General features: G+C 40.6%; 2 protein-coding genes across 12 annotated transcripts in view; one reads left to right on the top strand and one right to left on the bottom strand.

The window, feature by feature from the left end:
• pkd1a (polycystic kidney disease 1a) overlaps positions 1-9,914 on the top strand; it is a 179,627-nt gene extending 169,713 nt beyond the window's left edge. For all 3 annotated transcript variants that reach the window (XM_073906194.1, XM_073906196.1, XM_021477406.3), the window contains 3 exons: positions 964-1,098; positions 3,220-3,540; positions 4,215-9,914. In XM_073906194.1, coding sequence (XP_073762295.1) covers positions 964-1,098; positions 3,220-3,540; positions 4,215-5,366 — 1,608 coding nt within the window. In that variant the 3' untranslated portion in view covers positions 5,367-9,914. The remainder of the gene's footprint in view (positions 1-963; positions 1,099-3,219; positions 3,541-4,214) is intronic.
• Positions 9,915-12,546: 2,632 nt separating this feature from the next.
• The window catches only part of tsc2 (TSC complex subunit 2), a 79,735-nt gene continuing 71,056 nt past the window's right edge, over positions 12,547-21,225 (bottom strand). For 4 of the 9 annotated variants that reach the window (XR_012402443.1, XR_012402448.1, XR_012402449.1 and 1 more), the window contains 3 exons: positions 16,069-16,167; positions 12,861-13,756; positions 12,564-12,670 (listed from right to left, as the gene is read on the bottom strand). Coding sequence is in view for 5 of the 9 variants with exons in the window: in NM_001328401.1 (NP_001315330.1) it covers positions 13,586-13,756; positions 16,069-16,167 (270 nt within the window). In the remaining 4 variants the exon portion in view is untranslated. 9 annotated transcript variants of the gene reach the window in all.

Here is a 21,225-nt window from a genome sequence, read left to right as displayed (position 1 = left end):
ACTTCCCTCTCCCCAGACACTTCCTCCAGCTCCTCCGGGGGGATCCCGAGGCGTTCTCAGGCCAGCCGAGAGACATAGTCCCTCCAGCGTGTCCTGGGTCTTCCCCGAGGCCTCCTCCCGGTGTGACATGCCTAGAACACCTCCCTAAGTAGGCGTCCAGGAGGCATCCAAAACAGATGCCCAAGCCACCTCAGCTGATTTCTCTCGATGTGGAGGAGCAGCGGCTCTACTCTGAGCTCCTCCCGGGTGACAGAACTCCTCACCCTTTATATTCTGCGAAGGAAACTCATTTCGGCTACTTGCATCCGAGATCTTATTCAAAGCTCATGACCATACGTGACAGTAGGAGTGTAGATTGATCGGTAAATCTTGAGCTTTGCCTTTCGGCTCAGCTCCTTCCTTACCACATTGGCCCGGCACATCGACCGTATTACACTGTTGCACCGATCCGCCTGTCAATCTCACGCACCATCCCTTCCTCACTCGTGAACAAAAACCAAGATACTTGAACTCCTTCACCTGGGGTAAGGACTTTCCTCCAACCTGGAGATGGAGATGGAAAGTCAATACCCCAGGTGCAGGAGTTATCCCGAGCCGGGTGTATATACATTAAATATGACGCTGTTTTGACTTGTTGTTTTGGACATAATGATTGTTAATAATGTCAAATAACAGGGAAATCTAAAGCTTGTTCAGACTACTTGTCAAATAAATTGCCACAAATAAAATGTAAGACTTTCCATGGTGATTTAGCGTTAGGAAAACTCAATCTTGCAAATAAACTCGTTCAAAATCTAGCAGTGTCCCCTTTATCTCAGGAAACTCCCGCAGTATTGTCATGACTGCTTTATATGGACACATATGTCCAAAGTCATAAGTTCCATCCTCATGCTGTTCTCCTGCGGATGCTAAATATTTAATTCTGCATTAAATAATGGCATGAAATTATATCGCTCTGTTCAGGCGTCGCACCAGCTGCGCTTCCTGAGAGAATGGGGTGTTTTCGGGAGAACGCTGAGGAAATCTTTCTGGGAGCTGCTGATGGTTGCTGTCACTCTGCTGGTGTTCCTGTTGGCGTACTCACACACTGGACACCTGGTTAGTACAAACACACACACACACATTCCATCTGCAATCTGATGCATGCATAAACACAAATCTATCAGTGTTTATTATTATTTTTTCTGTCAATATGAAGAACACATTCTCTTTTGCTGGACCGGCGTGCATCTTCTACTACTGTAACCAGTATAATTAGATGGACATGAGTTTATAAATGCATCACACCACATTGACATCATTCTGTGACTTGTCTGAATTGGATGTCCGTGGCTTTTACTGAGTGTCTATTGTGCATGGACCTTGATGCTGACTGAATTATGGTTTACAACTGAAAAGGAAAGCAGAAGTCGTATGCTGAAGTGACCTTCTGTAAACCCAGCTGCATAAACTGGAGATTGTTATTAGTTGTTTGTTAAATCAAGCATTGCTATCGCAGTTACTCATCCTGAGGTTTGGAGACTCAAACAAATATGCACAGCTTATGTATTAAACATCAGGTCATTACTTGTTCCACTCTATTTGTGCTCAACATTTCTTAGACAAAAACACTAGTGTATAAAAGATTAGGTGTTGCATTTTTTGTGATTGTATAATAAATAAACAGAAATTGGCACACTGCAACTATTGCTCTCGAAAAACTTTGTATTAGGACAATGTTTCAGTGTTAAACAAGCAGCACAACAAATGTGTAGTTTTATTATTTGAACCACATCACACCTTAAACTAATATCTATCCTATCCATAACAAATAACGGGAGAAAAACAATATATACAGAGAGAGAAGCAAAAACGATGTATAAAAAAATAAACAAAACAGTATATTACCAAAAAGAAACCAAAAACAATATATACACAAAAGTAAACACACACACTATGTATATATATATATATATATATATATATATATATATATATATATATATATATATATATATATATATACGTGTGTGCATGTGTGTATATGCAAAAAGGAAACGAAAACAATATATGAAACAAAAAAATCTATCTTAATTAGCCAATTAATAACACATAATGGGATAGAAACAATAAATACACAAAAAGAAACAAAAACAATATATAGACAACAAGAAACAAAAACAATACATAGGCAAAAAACAGTACATAGACAAAATGAAACAAAAACAATATGTTGACAAAAACGATATATACACAAAAAATAAAACAACACATAGACAAAACAATATAAAGACGAAATTAAACAAAAACAATATATAGACACAATGAAAAAGAAGTATATAAACAATAGGAAACAAAAGCAATATATACACAAAAAAGAAACAAAAACAATATATAGACAAAAAGAAACAAAAACTGTATATAGGCAAAAACAATATACAGAAAAAATTCAACAAAAACTATATACACAAAATGAAACAAAAACAATATATGCACAAAACGAAACAAAATCAACATACAGAAAAAAACAAAAACAGCATATACATAAAGAGAAGCAAAAACAATACATACAAAAAAGAATATATACACAATATATACGCAATATATACACAAAAAGAAACGAAAACAATATATAGACAAAAAACAAACAATATATAGACAAAATTAAAAACCAGTATATAGACAAACAGAAACAAAAGCAAAATATACACAAAATCAACAAAAACAATAGACAAAAAACTATATATACACAAAATGAAACAAAAACAATATATAGACAAAATAAAAACTATATATAGACAAAAAGAAACTAAAAAAAACATATACACAAAATAAAAACAATATATAGACAAAAGAAACTAAAACAATACATAAATTTTGTATTGACATGTCCAATACTTATTTTACCTGCTGTATGTTTATTAAGTTGCATATTTATATTTGTGTTTGGATTTTCCTTCATTCTAAATGAATAAACCCAAACCCTAAGTAGTTCCAGGCTCTTCACATTACAGTAAGAGATAAAGTGTGGACATAATTCAACAGCGTGCACATCAGCATTATCTCTCTCACTCACCTGGAATACTTAATGCTTCAATTATGAACCATTATTGAACGTGTCCTGAAAGCAGTCTGTTCAGATCGATAACTCTGATGCTTATTTTTAATCTGGATTTAATCCAAAGATGTAATGGACAAAAAAAGCTTTGCAAAAAAAACTTTCTTCTTTCTCCTCTCCAGCTTTTCCACTCCGTCATGGAGGGCTATGGAACAGTCAGCTCCACTTGCTTTAAGTTAATAGGCTCTAGTGGGCGTGGCCTGTTGTCTTGGCGACCGGACAGTGGCTCCTTCCCCTGTTCTGGATCCTGTTTCATCTTCTACATCAGCTTCACTCTCCTGCGACTCGTTCTGCTGTGGATTTTGATGTCAGCGTTGCTGAGGAACTATCGGCGGGCACGAGCAGAACTCTACCGTCCAGCTGTCGACCTGCAGGACTATGAAATGGTGGAGTTGTTCCTGCGACGCCTCAAAATGTGGATGGGACTCAGTCGCACTAAAGAGGTGTGTGTAATTTCATAATACCCTAATATTGCCTGACATTTTATATGGCCTTCAGATCAGATTTTAATTCCCTGTCTAAAGTAATTAAGGGATAAAGTACATCCAGCCGGTTGTTATTGCAGAATAAAGCCAGACAGGTTAATCAGCCGCTGATGTATAAGACTGAAGGGTTTATTCTGCAAAAACAACAAGCTGCATGTACTTTATCCTGTTTAATACATAGCTTCTTGCTAAAAAATGTCAAGAAATAGACACAAAACATTGTTCTAAGCCATAATTGTTTATTAATTATTTAATTAAAGGCAAATTTGACATAAACAAAAATGGATGAATGAAGCATACACTAACATACATGTTATTTAGTGCCAAGATTTTGTCCCAAACAGCAGCAACACAGTCTAGCATGTAAATATGGATGTGAATGTATTTATTGAGGGTGTATACTGTGTTATTCAGCGGTTGTTATCTTGAAAAAACATACCCTAAAATGTCATGACTGACCATTCAGAATCAAAAGTATTTCAGACAGCCGTGGAACAATTTCGATTAATCGCCCAGCCCTAAGTACTTCTTACCAACTACAAACTCAGTATGCTCAATCGCCAGTTCATCAGACTCAGTCTTCATCCCAAACCTGTAATTAAAAACCTTGAACCCTTTCTTTTTCCCAACAGTTTCGGCACAAGGTGCGATTTGAAGGTATGGAGCTCCCTCCTTCACGTTCCTCTTCGACGAGTGACTGCAAGTCTTTATGTCTTCCTCCTCTGGACACTCCTGAGGCTCCTCCGACTCCCGACAGTGTTGACGGAGGCTCTGAGGCCTCCTGGCGGCCTACATCCAGCAGCCCCTGCAGTCTGGCTGAAGTTCCTGGTCTGGGACTCGGCCTCAGCTCAGGCCTTGGGGTGATCGTTGGAGGCCAAGGCTGGAAAGAGAGAGCAGAAATGGAGGCGACACTTCGCAGAGTTCTTCCAGCCTTCGATGCTCTGCTTCTTCAGCTTGACAGGGTCACTCATGCCACAGAGGATCTGTATCGAACAGAGTATCGGATAGAGAGGCTTCTGAGGAAGAGCAGAGGACAGGAAAGAGCAAGAAGTAGAAGCCGTAGAAGTTTAGATAATGCAGGACAGAGGAGACATAAACACAGGAGCACAGAAGTCTCAGAGAGTAGCAGGAGTCCCCTGAGAACTGAAATAAGTGACAGAAATCTTCATAAGAGTGACCGAAGATCAAGGAAAACAGACTCGAGAAAGTTTTCAAAAATCACCAGTGTTCTTTCCAAAAGTCTCAATAAAGGAGACTCGAGTCCCCACAGGGAGAACAGTCTGCAGAGGACTCAAGAAAAGCCTTGTACCAAAGTGGAAGATGTCAGAAACACTGAGAAGGAGCCTAGTATGGTGAATTCGGATCCCCTGCAAGCAAGTTCCTTAGAATTGGACAGAATTCCACCTAGAGCACAAAAGGCTGAGAAGATTTCTCAAAAAGTCAAAAGATCCTCTAATAAAGTTGACCCGAACTTTCAAAAGGACTCTGAGGTCGATGGATGTGCCATCAAACCTGCCCAAACTCCAGCCCCTACGCCTGTTCCCGTGCCAGCTTCTGCTCCCTCGACAGCTCCAGTTTTTGCCATTACGACCCCCGTCCCGATCCCGCGGCCTCATGAGTGGGTTCCTCCCAGCAGCAGTGAGAATCTTCCCACCAGTGTTTTCCGGCACCCCGCACACACTACCACAAACCCCACCCGCAAACGCAAGCACAAGCCTCCCGCTCTCAAAAACAAGGTGCACCCCAACACAGACAGACCTATCTCAGGACATCCCAAACCTTGACCTCCAACAGAGTCAGAATGCAATCAGGAATTGTGTCGTAAAGCTAATGAAAGAATGAGGGTTTGGATTTTTCTTCTTATTTGAGGAAACGAGGACCTGGAGACAGCCGGCTTTGTAACCAGGACCTCCAGAAGACTAGAGCAATAAGACGAAACCAAATACACACCACAGCCTTAAGTTCCAAGCCATAAGTCTTTGATTGTTTAACTCCTTACTAGAAATCTCAATATGGAAACTAGGTGCTGGTCATCGTGGTTTCTGCAATCCTCATGAAGTCCCGTTTGATGCAAGTTGCCCTCCTCCTTCACTGCAAAAAAACGATGCTTTTTTACTAAGAGTTTTTGTCTAGTCCAGTACCTAAACCCAACCTTACTAACTATTAATAAGCAGCTATTCAGTAGTTTATTGAGCTAAAAGTCTTAGTTAATGTTTTGTACATTAAAATAAAGTCTGAGCCTAATTTGACTTACTCCACTGACAAATTACTTAGCTTGTTTTAAGTAAAACAAATTGCTTAAAATCGGCTTGTTTTTACCAGTCTAGAACATTCTTGTTGATTAAAGAATATTTAGATATTTGGACTAGAAACAAGATTATAACTCTACATGAGAAAGCTATTTTCTGCAGCGGTCCCCTCTCACAGTGACCTCAAGTCCAGCCTGTTGACCCTGGTGGTCATCTGGGTTGAATCTGACACGAGCACACCTTGTGCTGTCACAGAAAACCAACAAACTCATGAAAGAGACCATGATGGACTACAACAGCATATGCCTGTTGATGCAGGATGGCTAAAGCTCGATGGTATTTGTCGAATGACATTTTTAAGTTACGTTTGATGAATCGTGTTGTTGTTTTTTTGTTGTTATTGTTGAAGGAAGCTATCTTTAGGTCATGGGTGTATTATTGCCCATAGATGCAGAGTAGGTTATTCAGAAAGGGCTCACACTGACAAACTCACACATTTTAAAAACAAAAAAATGTTAAAAAAATATTGCAGGTACATAAATATAGAGCTACGCTTTGAGGTACTCATAATTCATGCTTCTTAATATAACGGCATGTTGCAGGAAAGTAGACGCAAACACATATCAGAAAATATATTGATCATTTCACACTAACATACTTCTGAAGAGGCCATCAGGGTGCTAAACAACTAGTAATCCTCAGGATTTCACTTGTATGTTCTGTGGCGATTGTATGTCAGCTCCATTTAGAGGTTATTTTTGAGAGTAATGAGCCCAAAGGCGAGAGAAAGAGAAAATCTGATCGAAGGAAAAAATGAGAGAAGGCATGTCAGAACGGGTGAGTTTTAAAGGAGACCAAATATTTGGAAATAGCTTTTCTCAGTCACTTTGGTTCATTTCTCAGATCAGAATTGAAAGTAGCATCAGGTGCAGTAAGAGCATTTCTCAATGACAATTTCTCAAAACATGCATACAAATAACAAAACACCCTGGATTACCTGTAAAAGCCAGCTCAAAATCCTTACTCCATCTCTCAAAACTACATTTCTGTCAATGAACATGTCAGTGCAATCAGAAAGCCCTTGTGTCATTGTGTACTGTTGTCAATATATCAGTGTATTCTGGTGGGCTGTTCTGATGTAGACTGAGGCCACAAAAACTCTGATTACAAATATATTATAATTTTTTGGCTACTCCTTATGTGGAAGGTTGATTGCAAGAGACCATTGTAATGCATTTTGATCAACATAAGCAATTGATAATGTAGGAAACAGCAGCGAATTGCACAAAATCAGCTGCATGGATGTATGCATTTGTAACTTGTTCAAAGGAAAATTTTGAGAATTCTGAGACATTTATTTGAGAAATTCTGATCTGAGAAATGTACCAAAGCCACTGAGAAAAGTGGTAGTTGTTGTAGTAGTTGGACACGAAATGTGAGATGAAGAAAGTGTAAATGTTTAGAGAGAGCATGAAGATGAAGGAACGTCCCTCATTCAAGCACAACTCCCACAATTCTCTGTACGAGGATTTGTTGTTACAGCAGGTAAAAAAAGAAGTTCCATAAAGCATTATTATTATTATTGTTGTTGTAAAACCAGCTTATGAAATATTGAAGTATGTTTGTTGCTGCCTTCTATGATTTGTTCTGAATCTAATTTAAAAAGCACTTTTTGTATTGAGTTGAATGATTGCGACGGCGTTGAGCGTGTTTTAGTTTTCATGTGTTATGTAATAAAATAAGCTTGGTACGAACATAAGAGATAGTTACGACAGCATTAACTCTCCGTATTATTACTATTATTATTTTATTTTTTGCCAAAGCTTGCTATACTCGTGTAACAAGAGATGAACTGACGGTTCTTTTGTACTTAGCACTTTATTTCAATGTCAAGCTTTAGTGCTTTGCCATAATTAACTAGTATGTATTGTTTCCTCACGTAATGCTTTTCCAGAACCATTCTCTTTGAGTATTATGCAACCCAGGCTCATTGTGGATACGTACCCCTGTATACATTTCTGGAGAGCGTGAAATACATCCTAAGAAATACTTTTTTTTTTGCAGTTTTTTTTTCGCGATCCATCAGAGGCCGCTGTGTACGCTTTTTAAGATTTCGAATTTCTCTCGCGAGTACCATTGGCGCCTGCTATTCATAATCCATTAGAGGTTGTTGTTGAGTGACTGACCTATTTACTCACCACTTTCCCTAAACCCAACCGACAGTCTTTTCAAAAGCGTCGATTGACGCACCCACCACCTTCCCAATCGATAGTGTTTTTAAAAAGCGCAGATTGACCAACACACCCCCTTCACCCAAACGATAGTTTTCAAAAGTGCCGGTTAACCCACCCACCTCCTTCCCTAAACCCAACCAACAGTCTTTTCAAAAGCGCCGTTTGACGCACCCACCACCTTCCCAACCGATAGTGTTTTCAAAAGCGCAGATTGACTAACGCACCCCCTTCACCCAACCGATAGTTTTCAAAAGTGCCGGTTAACCCACCTACCTCCTTCCCTAAACCCAACCGATAGTGTTTTCAAAAGTGCCGATTGAACCACCTACTGCCTTCCCTAAACCTAACCGACAGTGTTTTCAAATAAGCCGATTGACCAGCCCACCCCCATCTCCCAACTGATAGTTTTCAAGATTGCCAATTTCCCCCATCCCTTCCCTAAATCCAACCAATAGTGTTTTTCTAAGTGCCGATTGAACTGCCCAACACCATCCCTAAATCCAACCGTTAGTGTTTTCAGAAGCCGAGATTGACACACCCACCTTCTTCACCCAACCGATAGTGTTTTCAGAAGCCCAGATTGACCTGCCCAGCCCTTCCCTAAACCCAACCGATGGTGGGACCTCATGAACGCCTGGTTTTTACCTCGTTTTTCAATCTTACCACTTTCTCACTCTGTTATTTACCTGTTTACTTTTTTTTTTGTTTTTCCTGTTTTCTGGAATCGTTCTTCACCGTATTCGAACCCCGTCGGCGCGGTCAACTCCGCTCCGCCTCCCAAGTCCACCGACGTATGCAGCGAGCCACTGGACAAAGTGGTAGCAGCAGAAAAGCCGTCCACATGGAGGTCAGTGATCAGCTAGTAGTGCGAAATGGAATAGAAGCCATCGGCGGCATTATACCACCCCGTATCGATCATTTTAAAGACCATACGTACCTCTGGCTACATAATTCGCACTCTCCAGAAATGTATATGTGGGTACGTTTTCACAATGAGCCGGTTTGTATTATACACATCAGCTGCATCAGGATATTAATTACAGTAATTATTACTATTATTATTTGATGTTTTTTGTGAAGTACTAAAATGATGTTGTTTACTATGATGATGCTCAGGGACCCTCTTTTATTTTTAATTTTTTTAAACCCCATCCCAGGATTTTATTATTTTTTTATTTGTATTTGTTTCAATTAATAAGGCCTCACATGATCAAAGCAGAGCACACGTGATTGGACGCTGAAATGTGTAAATGCTCCGACGTCTACAGAGACGGAGATCAGTTTTGATCATCAAAGGTCACGTCGACTATAATAACGTCTTTACTCAAGCCATTCCGCATTTGAAAGGTCATGTTTATCTGTACATATCGGTGTGCCCTGATGTAAATATTATGTTAGGAGTTTTGATCGCATTTGTTTTAATCTCATTTGCCGTAATCGCACTGAGCTGAAATCTCTGTTTTGTTGTCATTTGTTACACACCAACGCTTTGCAGTTCATTTCTCCATGCCAAAGCAAGCAAAACCACCCCAAAATAACAATGAAAGCATCGCTGTTATTTTATTTTTGGTATCATTTTCAACAGAGCTACACACTGCACCGGCACTCATTTGAAACTAATAGCTTATTAGTAGCTTATCTTTGCAGGATAGCTGAAATAGTTCATACTTTGTGTCAGTAAAAAGCAGCTTGCATGCAATGATGTAAAAGCCTTCCTTTGTTTTGTATTAAATGCTGAAGGTGTTGATTGCGGGTTGTGCAGTATTGAGCTGTTGTACTTGTAACGTTGTAGCACTTCGCTTTACATGCTTTTGCACTTGACAAAGTCAAATAAAGAGTCTTGACAGCTGAGAGTTTGCGCTTCCTCAGAACATACTGATCTCGCTTTTGTTTTTATTGACACAAAAAGTTGGCCATGCGACTAAAATGCTGTCTAAACCTGCAGTACAGACCTAATTTCTGGTGATAGGAGAAATGAAGCTTTTCAATGCTTTAAAACAGTTCAATCAATAAATAAATCAAATGTAATGTAAATAACAAAGCTTCAAATCTGAGATCTCAAAAAACAATCTTCTCATTTGTCTTTCTAATCACAACTAGAAACTGACCTCTGCCTAATTGTGTCTTTCAGTCCTTAACGTTCGGTATAAAATGCTTTTATTATCAGTTCATACTTTTAGTCAATGTAATGTAATGTGTGTATTTATTTAGCGCATTTATCGTATATGGCCATACACCCAAAGCGCTCCACAATCAAGAGTTTCCGATGATGAGGGCAGCTACAGGACAGCAGCGCCAGTGTGCTTACCATTATTATATACAGATACAGCCAATTCTGTGGATGGCAGGCCATGATGGCTAAGGGCCTATGGAGGGAATTTGGCCAGGACACAAGGGTTACAACCCTACTCTTTACAAGAAGTGCCATGGGATTTTTTTTTTAATGACCACAGAAAGTCAAAACCTCTGTTTATCTCATCCGAAAGACGGCGCTCACTCACAGTGTCCCCTTTACTATACTGGGGCATTAGGACTCGCACACACCACAGGTTGAGCTCCACCTGCTGGTCTCACAAACACCACTTCCAACAGCAACCTAGTTTTCCCATGTGGTCTCCCATCCAGGCACTGATCAGCCCTGCTTAGCTTCAGTGAGTAACCGTGGTTGGGCTGTATCCTTGATGTTTACTTCCATGTGAAAGAAATGAGCTTTAGACTTATAGAAAGATGCTATTAATCAAAAAAGAGCTCAATATTTCCTATAAAAAGTGAATTGTTTTGACACTGGCATCTCTAGTTACTAGATTCATAATATTTGACCATGTTGCACATTGTTTGTTGCACAAACAAACGCATACATTTCAATCGTAACTGGGTGATTAAATAAAATTTTTTTAAAATTATAATAAAGTTGTAAACAAAGCTCATAATGTAATTTTGGGGGCTGTTTCAGACTTTAAGTGAAGTTTTTAAACTAATTTCGAAAGGAACACGTCATACGCAATCAGCAATAATCCAATCAGATTGATCCAAGCCTACAATAAATAGACAGATTTCACCCTACTGCCTTACATTCGATTTGAAAGAATCCACCCCTCCACCCCATCTCCCCTTTTTCCAGGGGAAGCCCCCTACCTGATCACAGTCCCCCTTACATGCTAATTAGTGAAGTAACGATTTACAGATCTCACGGTTCACATCGTGATGTTTTTTTTGTCACAGATCAGACCATCTTTTTAATGATTTGCTTTCCATTTATTACAAAACCAGCACTGCAAGACACTTTTAGTTTTAAGAAACAGAACTTAGATCCTGTAATTTTATTAAAAATAAAACGAAGAAATAATCAGATGAATAAAAATAAATCGTCACCTTGGAATTAAGGTTCTTTCTGTGTTCTGAAGGATTTTGAGAAAATGAGCTTTGAAGTTTTCGTATTCCATAGCAAACAGTGTGACATTTATTTTTTTAAATAAAAAGTCTTAAAATGTAAACAACTTACATAAAAAAAATCCCATAATCTAAATTTGCCAATTAATAAGAATGTCAATAACTCAATTTTGACAAAAATGTCAGATAGAACCATATAATTCTCAGGTGACGAAATAGGGAATTATTCACAGCACTGAATATTTTCCTGTTGCTGATATCGCTAAATGTAGAAATCGAACATTATCATTTGTACAACCCATATTTATTTCCAGTCTTGTTTTCAATAAATGGTTCAGTTCTTCGCTCATAAATCTTCATGTTTCTTTGCTAGATGATCATTTTTGAGGAATTATTCAGTGGTGTATTTTTTGATGGCTGGTTGTCGCCACCTATTGGTTAAATCATGTAATTGCTGCCTACAACTTTCATTTTCGAGCATCAAGTTAAATGCACATGATGGTGATTTTAATCTTTACCATGAACATCAGCTGTTTTATCTTAACTAAAAACTCTTCTCCCAGTAAGTCTGTCATTTTTGTAACTTCATAATGATAAATTCATCTTAATTTTTACGTTTTCAGAATTGAATGCAGCGATTCGAGGATTAATAAACATATGCAAATCCCCATCATTTATAATTGATGTTGTGTGGGTGTTGAGATCCTGACCTTTTAATGTTTAATCGTGCAGCTTACACTGAATGCATTAATGCAGGCTAAACAAGTACTGACAGAAAACACCTTTAATAACCTAAGAAACCCACCACACCTTCCTCCATCATCATCATATTTTACAGGAAAGCCTAAACACTTTCATGCATGTGATTTGAATGACAACGGAGGCAAACTCTGCGATCCTTACAAATTTAGGATTAATCTGCCAGTAAAAAAATAATGGTAGGAAAACTGTGGGTTGTGATTCGTACAAATCACAGATCAACCCCATTACACCTCTAATGCTAACTGACAGCTTGCCAAACCTGCTGATAGCATCAAGCATTATCCAAGTGTGAACTCTTGAATGCTGACAGAAAGATGCAGATGTTTCAGTGATTAATACAGACTCGTTTGCACATTTCAGTGTTTTATTTGGTAGCAGAGCGCACATCTGATGCGGTTTAACCTTCTATTGTGGTTCTGCAGATCTGTTGTTCTGCTAGAAAACTCATGAGATCTGCATTAACCACCGCACACACAAAGAAAACGAGCAATTAAAATACAAACATGTAGTTCAGTCACAGTTTACACTGAATTCATAACTCTACAGCGTTCAAATGTTCACTTATAAAGCATTCGTGACATCTAAGGCTGCCTTAGGAAATCACAAAACGTACTTGGAGTTGTCTCGAGTCTAGTCTAAAAACTCAAAAATCAAGAAGCATTTTCTGGACAAGCAAAAAAATAAAAAAAAGGTTTTGTTTTCAGAAATGAGTCTAAATGAAGGGAGTTTTTCCTTGAAAACAAGCTAAATAATCAGCAAACGGGGCCAGCTAAATAATATTCACTTCATATTCTACAAATAATCTTGTTTTAAGCTTGAAATAAATGTATTACAGCTTCATTTTGGCATTTCTTTGAACAAAATATTTTTACTCATCTAAAAAATGATTAACAATTGAAGAAATTTTAGATATTTGGACTAGAAATGAGACAAAAGTCAAAATATTTTGCAGTGTGTGTTTATAAATGATCATTAAATGCTGTCAAGTGTTTAACAGGAGTCTATTATGATCATCATAGAGCATTTCCATGTGCTGTGCGCTTTATAACACTGCTGTAGTGTAGCATAGCGTAATGTAGTGTGTGTTGGCACAGTTGTGTGGATGGTTCATATAACAAACAGCTCATTCATCAGAGGAAATCAAATAGAGAACAAGTGTGAACCCAAGAGGAACAAACAAGAGGATCGAGATGAGGAGCGTGTGCATCGCGTGTGCAATTTTGTCGATATGCTAAAACAGGGCATGTGATAATGCCAGTGCAGAGGCTTTACATCCATCACTCAGCAGAAATTCATTGAGTCTCAGTGTAAAGTCAAGCTGAAGTGAAGCCGTGGTGTTTATCTGGAGCACAGAAAATAGTTGAGTTTTTACACAAAGTCAGTGAAGTCGTCGACGGTGGACACCAGCCTCTTCCTCTGGCCGGCGTCTGGATTCTGTGCTGCTCCCGGCGGCTGGTGGGCGGGTTTATTCTGCATGGAGGCGTGGCCTTGAGTCAGAGAGATGCCGTGAGAGGGGCGGGACTGAATCTCCTCCTGAGCCTATTGGTGGATGAAACATGAATATTTTAATGTATGAATGGAGCACCGTTAAACAAGGACATTACTTTTTAGTAAGAGGTTTTCCCCTCAGTGGTCCCTCATTATTCATGGGAGTTACGTCCTTAAATAAATCACAATAGGCAGGGCCGGAGCAAGCTGAACTGCCGCTCTAGGCAAAGGACGGTCACACCGCCCTCAACCCTAGAGTGAAAGCCAGGAGGAGGGGTGGGGGGGGGTTATAATTGAGGGTGCGGGTGGTGAGGGTAGTGTCGCGGATGCCGCCCTCTCTATTCTGCCCTCTAGACGTGGTTATAACTGAGGGTGCGGGTGGTGAGGGTAGTGTCGCGGACGCCGCCCTCTCTATTCTGCCCTCTAGACGTGGATATAACTGAGGGTGCAGGTGGTGAGGGTAGTGTCGCGGACGCCGCCCTATCTATTCTGCCCTCTAGACGTGGTTATAACTGAGGGTGCGGGTGGTGAGGGTAGTGTCGCGGACGCCGCCCTCTCTATTCTGCCCTCTAGACGTGGATATAACTGAGGGTGCAGGTGGTGAGGGTAGTGTCGCGGACGCCGCCCTATCTATTCTGCCCCCTAGACATGGATATAACTGAGGGTGCGGGTGGTGAGGGTAGTGTCGTGGACGCCGCCCTCTCTATTCTGCCCCCTAGACGTGGATATAACTGAGGGTGCGGGTATTGAGGGTAGTGTCGCGGACGCCGCCCTCTCTATTCTGCCCTCTAGACGTGGTTATAACTGAGGGTGCGGGTGGTGAGGGTAGTGTCGCGGACGCCGCCCTCTCTATTCTGCCCCCTAGACGTGGATATAACTGAGGCCGCGGGTGGTGTGGGTAGTGTCGCGGATGCCGCCCTCTCTATTCTGCCCCCTAGACATGGATATAACTGAGGGTGCGGGTGGTGAGGGTAGTGTCGTGGACGCCGCCCTCTCTATTCTGCCCCCTAGACGTGGATATAACTGAGGGTGCGGGTATTGAGGGTAGTGTCGTGGATGCCGCCCTCTCTATTCTGCCCCCTAGACGTGGATATAACTGAGGGTGCGGGTAGTGAGGGTAGTGTCGCGGATGCCGCCCTCTCTATTCTGCCCCCTAGACGCGGATATAACTGAGGGTGCGGGTAGTGAGGGTAGTGTCGCGGATGCCGCCCTCTCTATTCTGCCCCCTAGACGTGGATATAACTGAGGGTGCGGGTAGTGAGGGTAGTGTCGCGGATGCCGCCCTCTCTATTCTGCCCCCTAGACGCGGATATAACTGAGGGTGCGGTTGGTGAGGGTAGTGTCGCGGACACCGCCCTCTCTATTCTGCCCTCTTGACGTGGATATAACTGAGGGCACGGGTGGTGAGGGTAGTGTCGCGGACGCCGCCCTCTCTATTCTTCCCCCTAGACGCGGATATAACTGAGGGTGCGGGTGGTGAGGGTAGTGTCGCGGACACCGCCCTGTCTATTCTGCCCTCTTGACGCGGATATAACTGAGGGTGCGGGTGGTGAGGGTAGTGTCGTGGACGCCGCCCTCTCTATTCTGCCCCCTAGACGTGGATATAACTGAGGGTGCGGGTATTGAGGGTAGTGTCGTGGATGCCGCCCTCTCTATTCTGCCCCCTAGACGTGGATATAACTGAGGGTGCGGGTAGTGAGGGTAGTGTCGCGGATGCCGCCCTCTCTATTCTGCCCTCTTGACGCGGATATAACTGAGGGTGCGGGTGGTGAGGGTAGTGTCGCGGACGCCGCTCTCTCTATTCTGCCCCCTAGACGCGGATATAACTGAGGGTGCGGGTGGTGAGGGTAGTGTCGTAGACGCCGCTCTCTCTATTCTACCGCCCTCTCTATCCTGCTGCCCTAGGTGGCCGCCTAGGACGCCTCTATGGACGCGCCAGCCCTGACAATAGGTGAAATCCGTAAAATAGTCCACTTTACTTTTACAATTATTCTAGATGTTTTAAGGCTGTAAAAGCCCTCACTACACACCTTTCTCAGACAGGCATTAACATCTTCACACTTCTTGTCATGATGACAGCACATAATATTTGACTAGATATTTTTCAAAATACTAGTATTCAGCTTAAAGTCACATTTAAAGGCTTCACTAGGGTAATTAGGTTAAAGTTAGGGTAATTAGGCAAGTCACTGTATAACATGGGTTTGTTCTTTATTCAATTGAAAACAAATATTGCACCTCAGTGCTAAATGCCAGAGCACACTTAACCACTGGGCTATTGGTGCCCACTAAAACATAGCACAATTATACATAGATAAATTAGTAATATATATAGAGCTGCTCAAGCCAGCACATGCACTCACCCGCGTCCTGATCCTCTTGATGTGTCTCAGTCTGGCCAGCCATTTTGAAGCGTATGCGTCTGATGGGTTCGCCCTGCACTGGTGGACCAGCGACGCCATCTTTACAACACACACAAAAAAATAAACAGTTTAGTTCATCAATTCACCTATAGCGCATGTGTTTGGACTGTGGGGGAAACCGGAGCACCAGGAGGAAACCCCTGCCACCATGGGGAGAACATGCAAACTCCACACAGAAATGCCAACTGACCCAGCGGAAGCTCGAACCAGCGACTTTCTTGCTGTGAGACAACGGTGCTAACCACTGTGTTGCCTTTCACTACACTAGTTTATTTTAAATTTATAAAAGGAATTATTATTTGAAATTAGCATTTCATTCACTTGTTACTTTTGCGTAGGGCCAGACAGAATCTGCAGACATTGTTTGCTATTTCTGCTGAGAATTTTGTTAAAAATCTGCGGATTTCTGCGGGATTATTGTGGGAGTATCATAACTAAAACCTTAATATGTGTAATAAAAAAGAATATCTTTTTAACTTTTATTTAATGTTTGAAACGCAAATCCACCTAGATCCACTTTATTTGGTAAACAAAGCAAGTCTCTCGTATAACATATCTACTAAAAGACAGAAAATATTACTGCACAAACTGCACTGTACATAAATCAGATGAACATTTTCACTTGTTTTTAGATTAGGTTGCAAAGATTAATTTTTTATTTGATGGTTTCATTTGTGTGTCTTCAAACGAACAGAAATGAATAACGCCGTTTACAGTGTGCTCTTTTTTTCCTGTTTTGAACTGAGCCTTTAATTGTCATTTATAAGGGATTTATAAAGCACAAATAGTCCTCACTTTAGATTAGGTCACAAAACCGGATAAAGTTGAGTTAATAAAGCATTTATTAAAATGAAAATTAACTATTAACATATGCCTGAATAATAAGATACATAAACTGTTTACTAACATTTGTTAATGTAGAGTTAATGCTTAACAGATAAGGAATTCACTACTTGCCAATGCTTAATAAATGGTTCATACTTATAAATATATATATAAATATAAATATACACACACACACATACACACAACAGTTCTCTCTGGATCTCGAATCTGATTAACTGATAGCCGTGATATATTTAAGCAATATCAGAATCCATACAGCCTCTTTACCCTTTGTCAGGGCCGGAGTGGGACTCTTTTTCAGCCCTGGAGTTTCAAACCTCAGACCGGCCCACCTCAGTTCACCACTGACTATATTAAAATAAGGACATTTCCAATTCAGTTTCTAATTTTTTTGAGAAAACAGCACTTTTAGAACTTCAAATGTTCAACAACCCCTACAGTATTATGTTTTAACAATAAAAATGAAAAAAAAAAAAAAAACGTTACTCAGACAGGGACCGAATCCAGGTTGGCCGCGTCATAATCTAACGTACTAACCACTGTACCACAACAGCTGTACGCGTAACGGTGACTTATCTAGTTATATCATCATTAACCTGCATCCTGCTCACGAGGCTACGAGAAAATAGATAAAAAGAGCAGAGCTGCGGTACAATAATGAATAAGAAGGCTGTGGTCAAGTAAATAAATAAATTATTTTTAAAAAGTGTGACTGCTGAGAGCAAATGAGTCTGGAACTAGGGACACCGGCCCTCGCGGCCAAAAAACGGACTGGCCCACCGGGAATGCTCCCGGTCCTCCCGATTAGCCAATCCGGGCCTGCCCTTTGTGTATTACTCCGCCCACATACAGCCAGCAACAAGCAGACACTATAGTTTGACAAATATTACTGCTGTTAGACAACTAAATATATTTTGAGGCTTTTTTAGTCTAGAATGTAGTGGTTTAGATTGCAACTATGCAGTTTATTTGCAAGAATAGTGCCTATTTTAAAATATTTACAATTTCTGAGAGCTCATCAGCGGCCAAAGACAGTTGACGTTGTCTTTCCACAAGATGGCGCCAGAACTGCATAATAAGCCCTTGCTCAGTGTGTTCTTATGAGCACGATTAAAAAGCTGAAAAACGGAAGCCTCGTGGTTTTTAAGGTAAACCGGATAGAGTCAATAAGAAGCTGCGAATAAGAAGCTGAATTCAGCCTTGTCCCTCCTTAACGCAAACACAACAGCAGTCTGGTGAGAAATCTCAGTAGATGGATGGCATTTCATGTCACGTTCAGCCTTATAATGTTAAAATGTGAGCAAAATTTTCTATTTTGTCATCACCTTAAGGGGGTCACACACCAGAAGCGCCACTTCACATAACGCTATAGAAAATCATTCAAATACTAGCTCTAAAGTGACGTTGGTGAATTAGTAACAGCTTCTGCTGTTCTGACGTCAGCTACAGATGTGAATGAATGGCGGAAGAAAGTAGTTCCTAATACAAAAGGGTTTTAGACTCTCTGTGTTTGATTTTCTATTTTTATGTACAAGATTGTGCCGTCAAACTGTTGTATGAACGCAATATCACACTCGTAGCCGAGTGCTATGGCTGTATATCAGCACTGGTGGGGTACTAAGGCACTCGGCCTCTCGCCAACGCACGCCTCTAGCGCTAATATACAGCCATAACACACTGCTATGAGTGTGATATTGCTCATATATATATATATATATATATATATATATATATATATATATATATATATATATATATATATATATATATATATATATATATATATATATATATATATATATAAAATGTATGTATGTATATATATATATGTATGTATATAAAGTGTTACCATATAATCATGGTTTCACAGATATCACGTCTAATATAAATTTAAGCTTTATATGAAGTAAGTATTTAAATGAACTGTTGTTATCATCTGTGTTCAAACATACATAATTATTTTAATAATTTGTAATAATTCGTCTAACACATCTTTTGTTTACATTGCACTGAAAGCCACGCACAACTCTAAACGGTACGGTGTGAGATGTTTTCTACAGGGTGCGCCTGTATATAAGAGTATATTCTTACATTGGAAATAACACACTTGCTCGCGGAAAAGACGCGATATATGAATGACCCGCTGCTATAGTTAATCCAGTGTGCGTGTGTATTAGCCTTGGTGTATAAGCTCGGAACTTTCAACTTGCGCACAGATGTCATAACCCTGTTTAGTTGCAGCAGTTGCGTTCTGTGCGACAGAAACGCTACGTTTGAGAAGCCTTTAAGCTTAAGTATTCAAATGTTTTCCTCTGCTCGCTTGATGTCAGGTGACCCACGCTCTGCGCAGCCTTCAACTGCAGCTCGTGCTGTATTGAACAGACGCACGTCACTTCATAACTATAGCTGCCGTTTTTCAACTGAACTACATTTATTTTTGATGTCTTGGTCACACTATTTGGAGGGCCGGAACAAATTGCCTCGGAGGCCAAGTTCGGCCCAAGGGTCTTCAATTGAATAGCATTGGGCTAAATAGTCATTTGAACTCAACATATGCACATTCAGATGCTGTACTTTCCAGAGCGTGAAGCCTTTTCAACAGAAACATGCGTTGAGTGTAAAAGTGCAAGACTTGATTTGCTCAGCTGGGATTGTGGAGATTGGAATATACTCTACTATTATGAAGCAAAAACATATTGATTATTTCTACATTAATTCCCCAAACTCAAGTGCCTCCAGCAACCGAAGGCTCTTTAGGTTCTATGGTTACCACGGCAACAACAAATCCCTAAATCCACCCAAAACGCTCCTCGTCCCGAATGTACCCTAACCGCGCTTATCCTCCTCTGACCCGTCAGCCATTTTGTGTCTTGTTGTGCTAATTGGAGGCTGTGGTTTCCTGGAGCCAGCAGTGATTTGTAGGGTCTCGGAGGAAAGTGTGGGACGGACACACACACACACACAAACAGCCTTATTACACTGTCTCCACTTAACACAGCAGGTGGCGAGAGCTCAAGAAAAGCAGAAAAAGAAGAGCAGATTAATGCTAAACAGAGCCCGCTGAAGGAAACACTCGGTCTGCTGATGGAAACGCTGATCATCAGAGGAATCATCACCATTATATCTGCACTATGCTAATAAATGACAGCTGTAATTAGAAAAGTAAAGTTCCTAGACAAACGTTATAGTGGCTTGAGAAAGCAGAGTCTGAAAATTTGAAGGAGCTTTAAAGTTTAAATAATTGAAGTAGTTTAAGAAGTTTGAACAGTCGTGCATAGATAGAGAAGCACATAGAGGTTTGCATGTTTCTAGTATGGATTTTCCAGGTGCTTGCTAATGCGTTGCTAGGGTGTTTTGACTGTTTGCTAGGATGGTTTCGATGGTGTTCTCGGTGGTTGCTAGGCTGTTGCTAAGGCATTGCGAGGTGGTTGCTAGGGTGTTCCAGGTAGCTGTTAAGGTGTTGCTAGGTGGTTGCTAGGTCAACCCCAAAGCGGTTGCTAAGTTGCTAGTAGTTGCTAGGGTGTTTTATGTGGCTGCCAAGGTGTTGCTACTGTACGTTGGTTGTTCTGAGTGGTTGCTAAGGCATTGCTAGGGTGCTCTAGGTGGTTGCCAAGATGTTGCTAGGCGGTGGCTAGGGTGTTCTGGGTGGTTGCTAATGTGTTGCTAGAATGTTCTAGGTGGTCGCTATGGTGTTGTTAAGGCGTTCTGAGTGGTTGCTAAGGTGTTCTACGTGGTTACTAGGTGGTTGCTAGGCCATTGCTAAGGTGCTTTGAGTGGTTGCTGGGGTGTACTAGGTGGTTGCTAAGGTGTTGCTAGGTGGTTGCTAAGATGTTGAGTGGTTGCAAGGCAGGTGCTAACATAAATTTTAATGGTTCTAGTATGAATTAGCATGTTGCTAGCATGTTTCTAGCATAAATTAGCATGTTGCTAGCATGAATTTAGAATGAATTAGCATGTTGCTAGTATGTTAGTATGTTGTTAGTATGTTCAATGTTAAGTCAATGTAAGTTTTTTACAATGGAAGTCTATTGGACAGTTGCTAGAATGCCGTAAGTGGTTGCTAGGGTGTGGCTAGTAAGTTGAAAGATCATCAGTGATTGGTAGTCTGAGTTAAATAAATGTAGCCTTAGGTCTGTATGACAGTTTGGTGCAAAGTTATGAGGTCAGAAAAGATTGGTACAAGAAAACTTTTCAGAATTTTCCGGGACAGTTTTCAGAAAAGCGTTAGTCAGATCAGTTAGAAAAACTAAA

This window comes from Danio rerio, chromosome 1 (assembly GCF_049306965.1).
Source record: "Danio rerio strain Tuebingen ecotype United States chromosome 1, GRCz12tu, whole genome shotgun sequence".
Taxonomy (NCBI): domain Eukaryota; kingdom Metazoa; phylum Chordata; class Actinopteri; order Cypriniformes; family Danionidae; genus Danio; species Danio rerio.
This window is presented reverse-complemented; position numbering and strand designations above follow the sequence as displayed.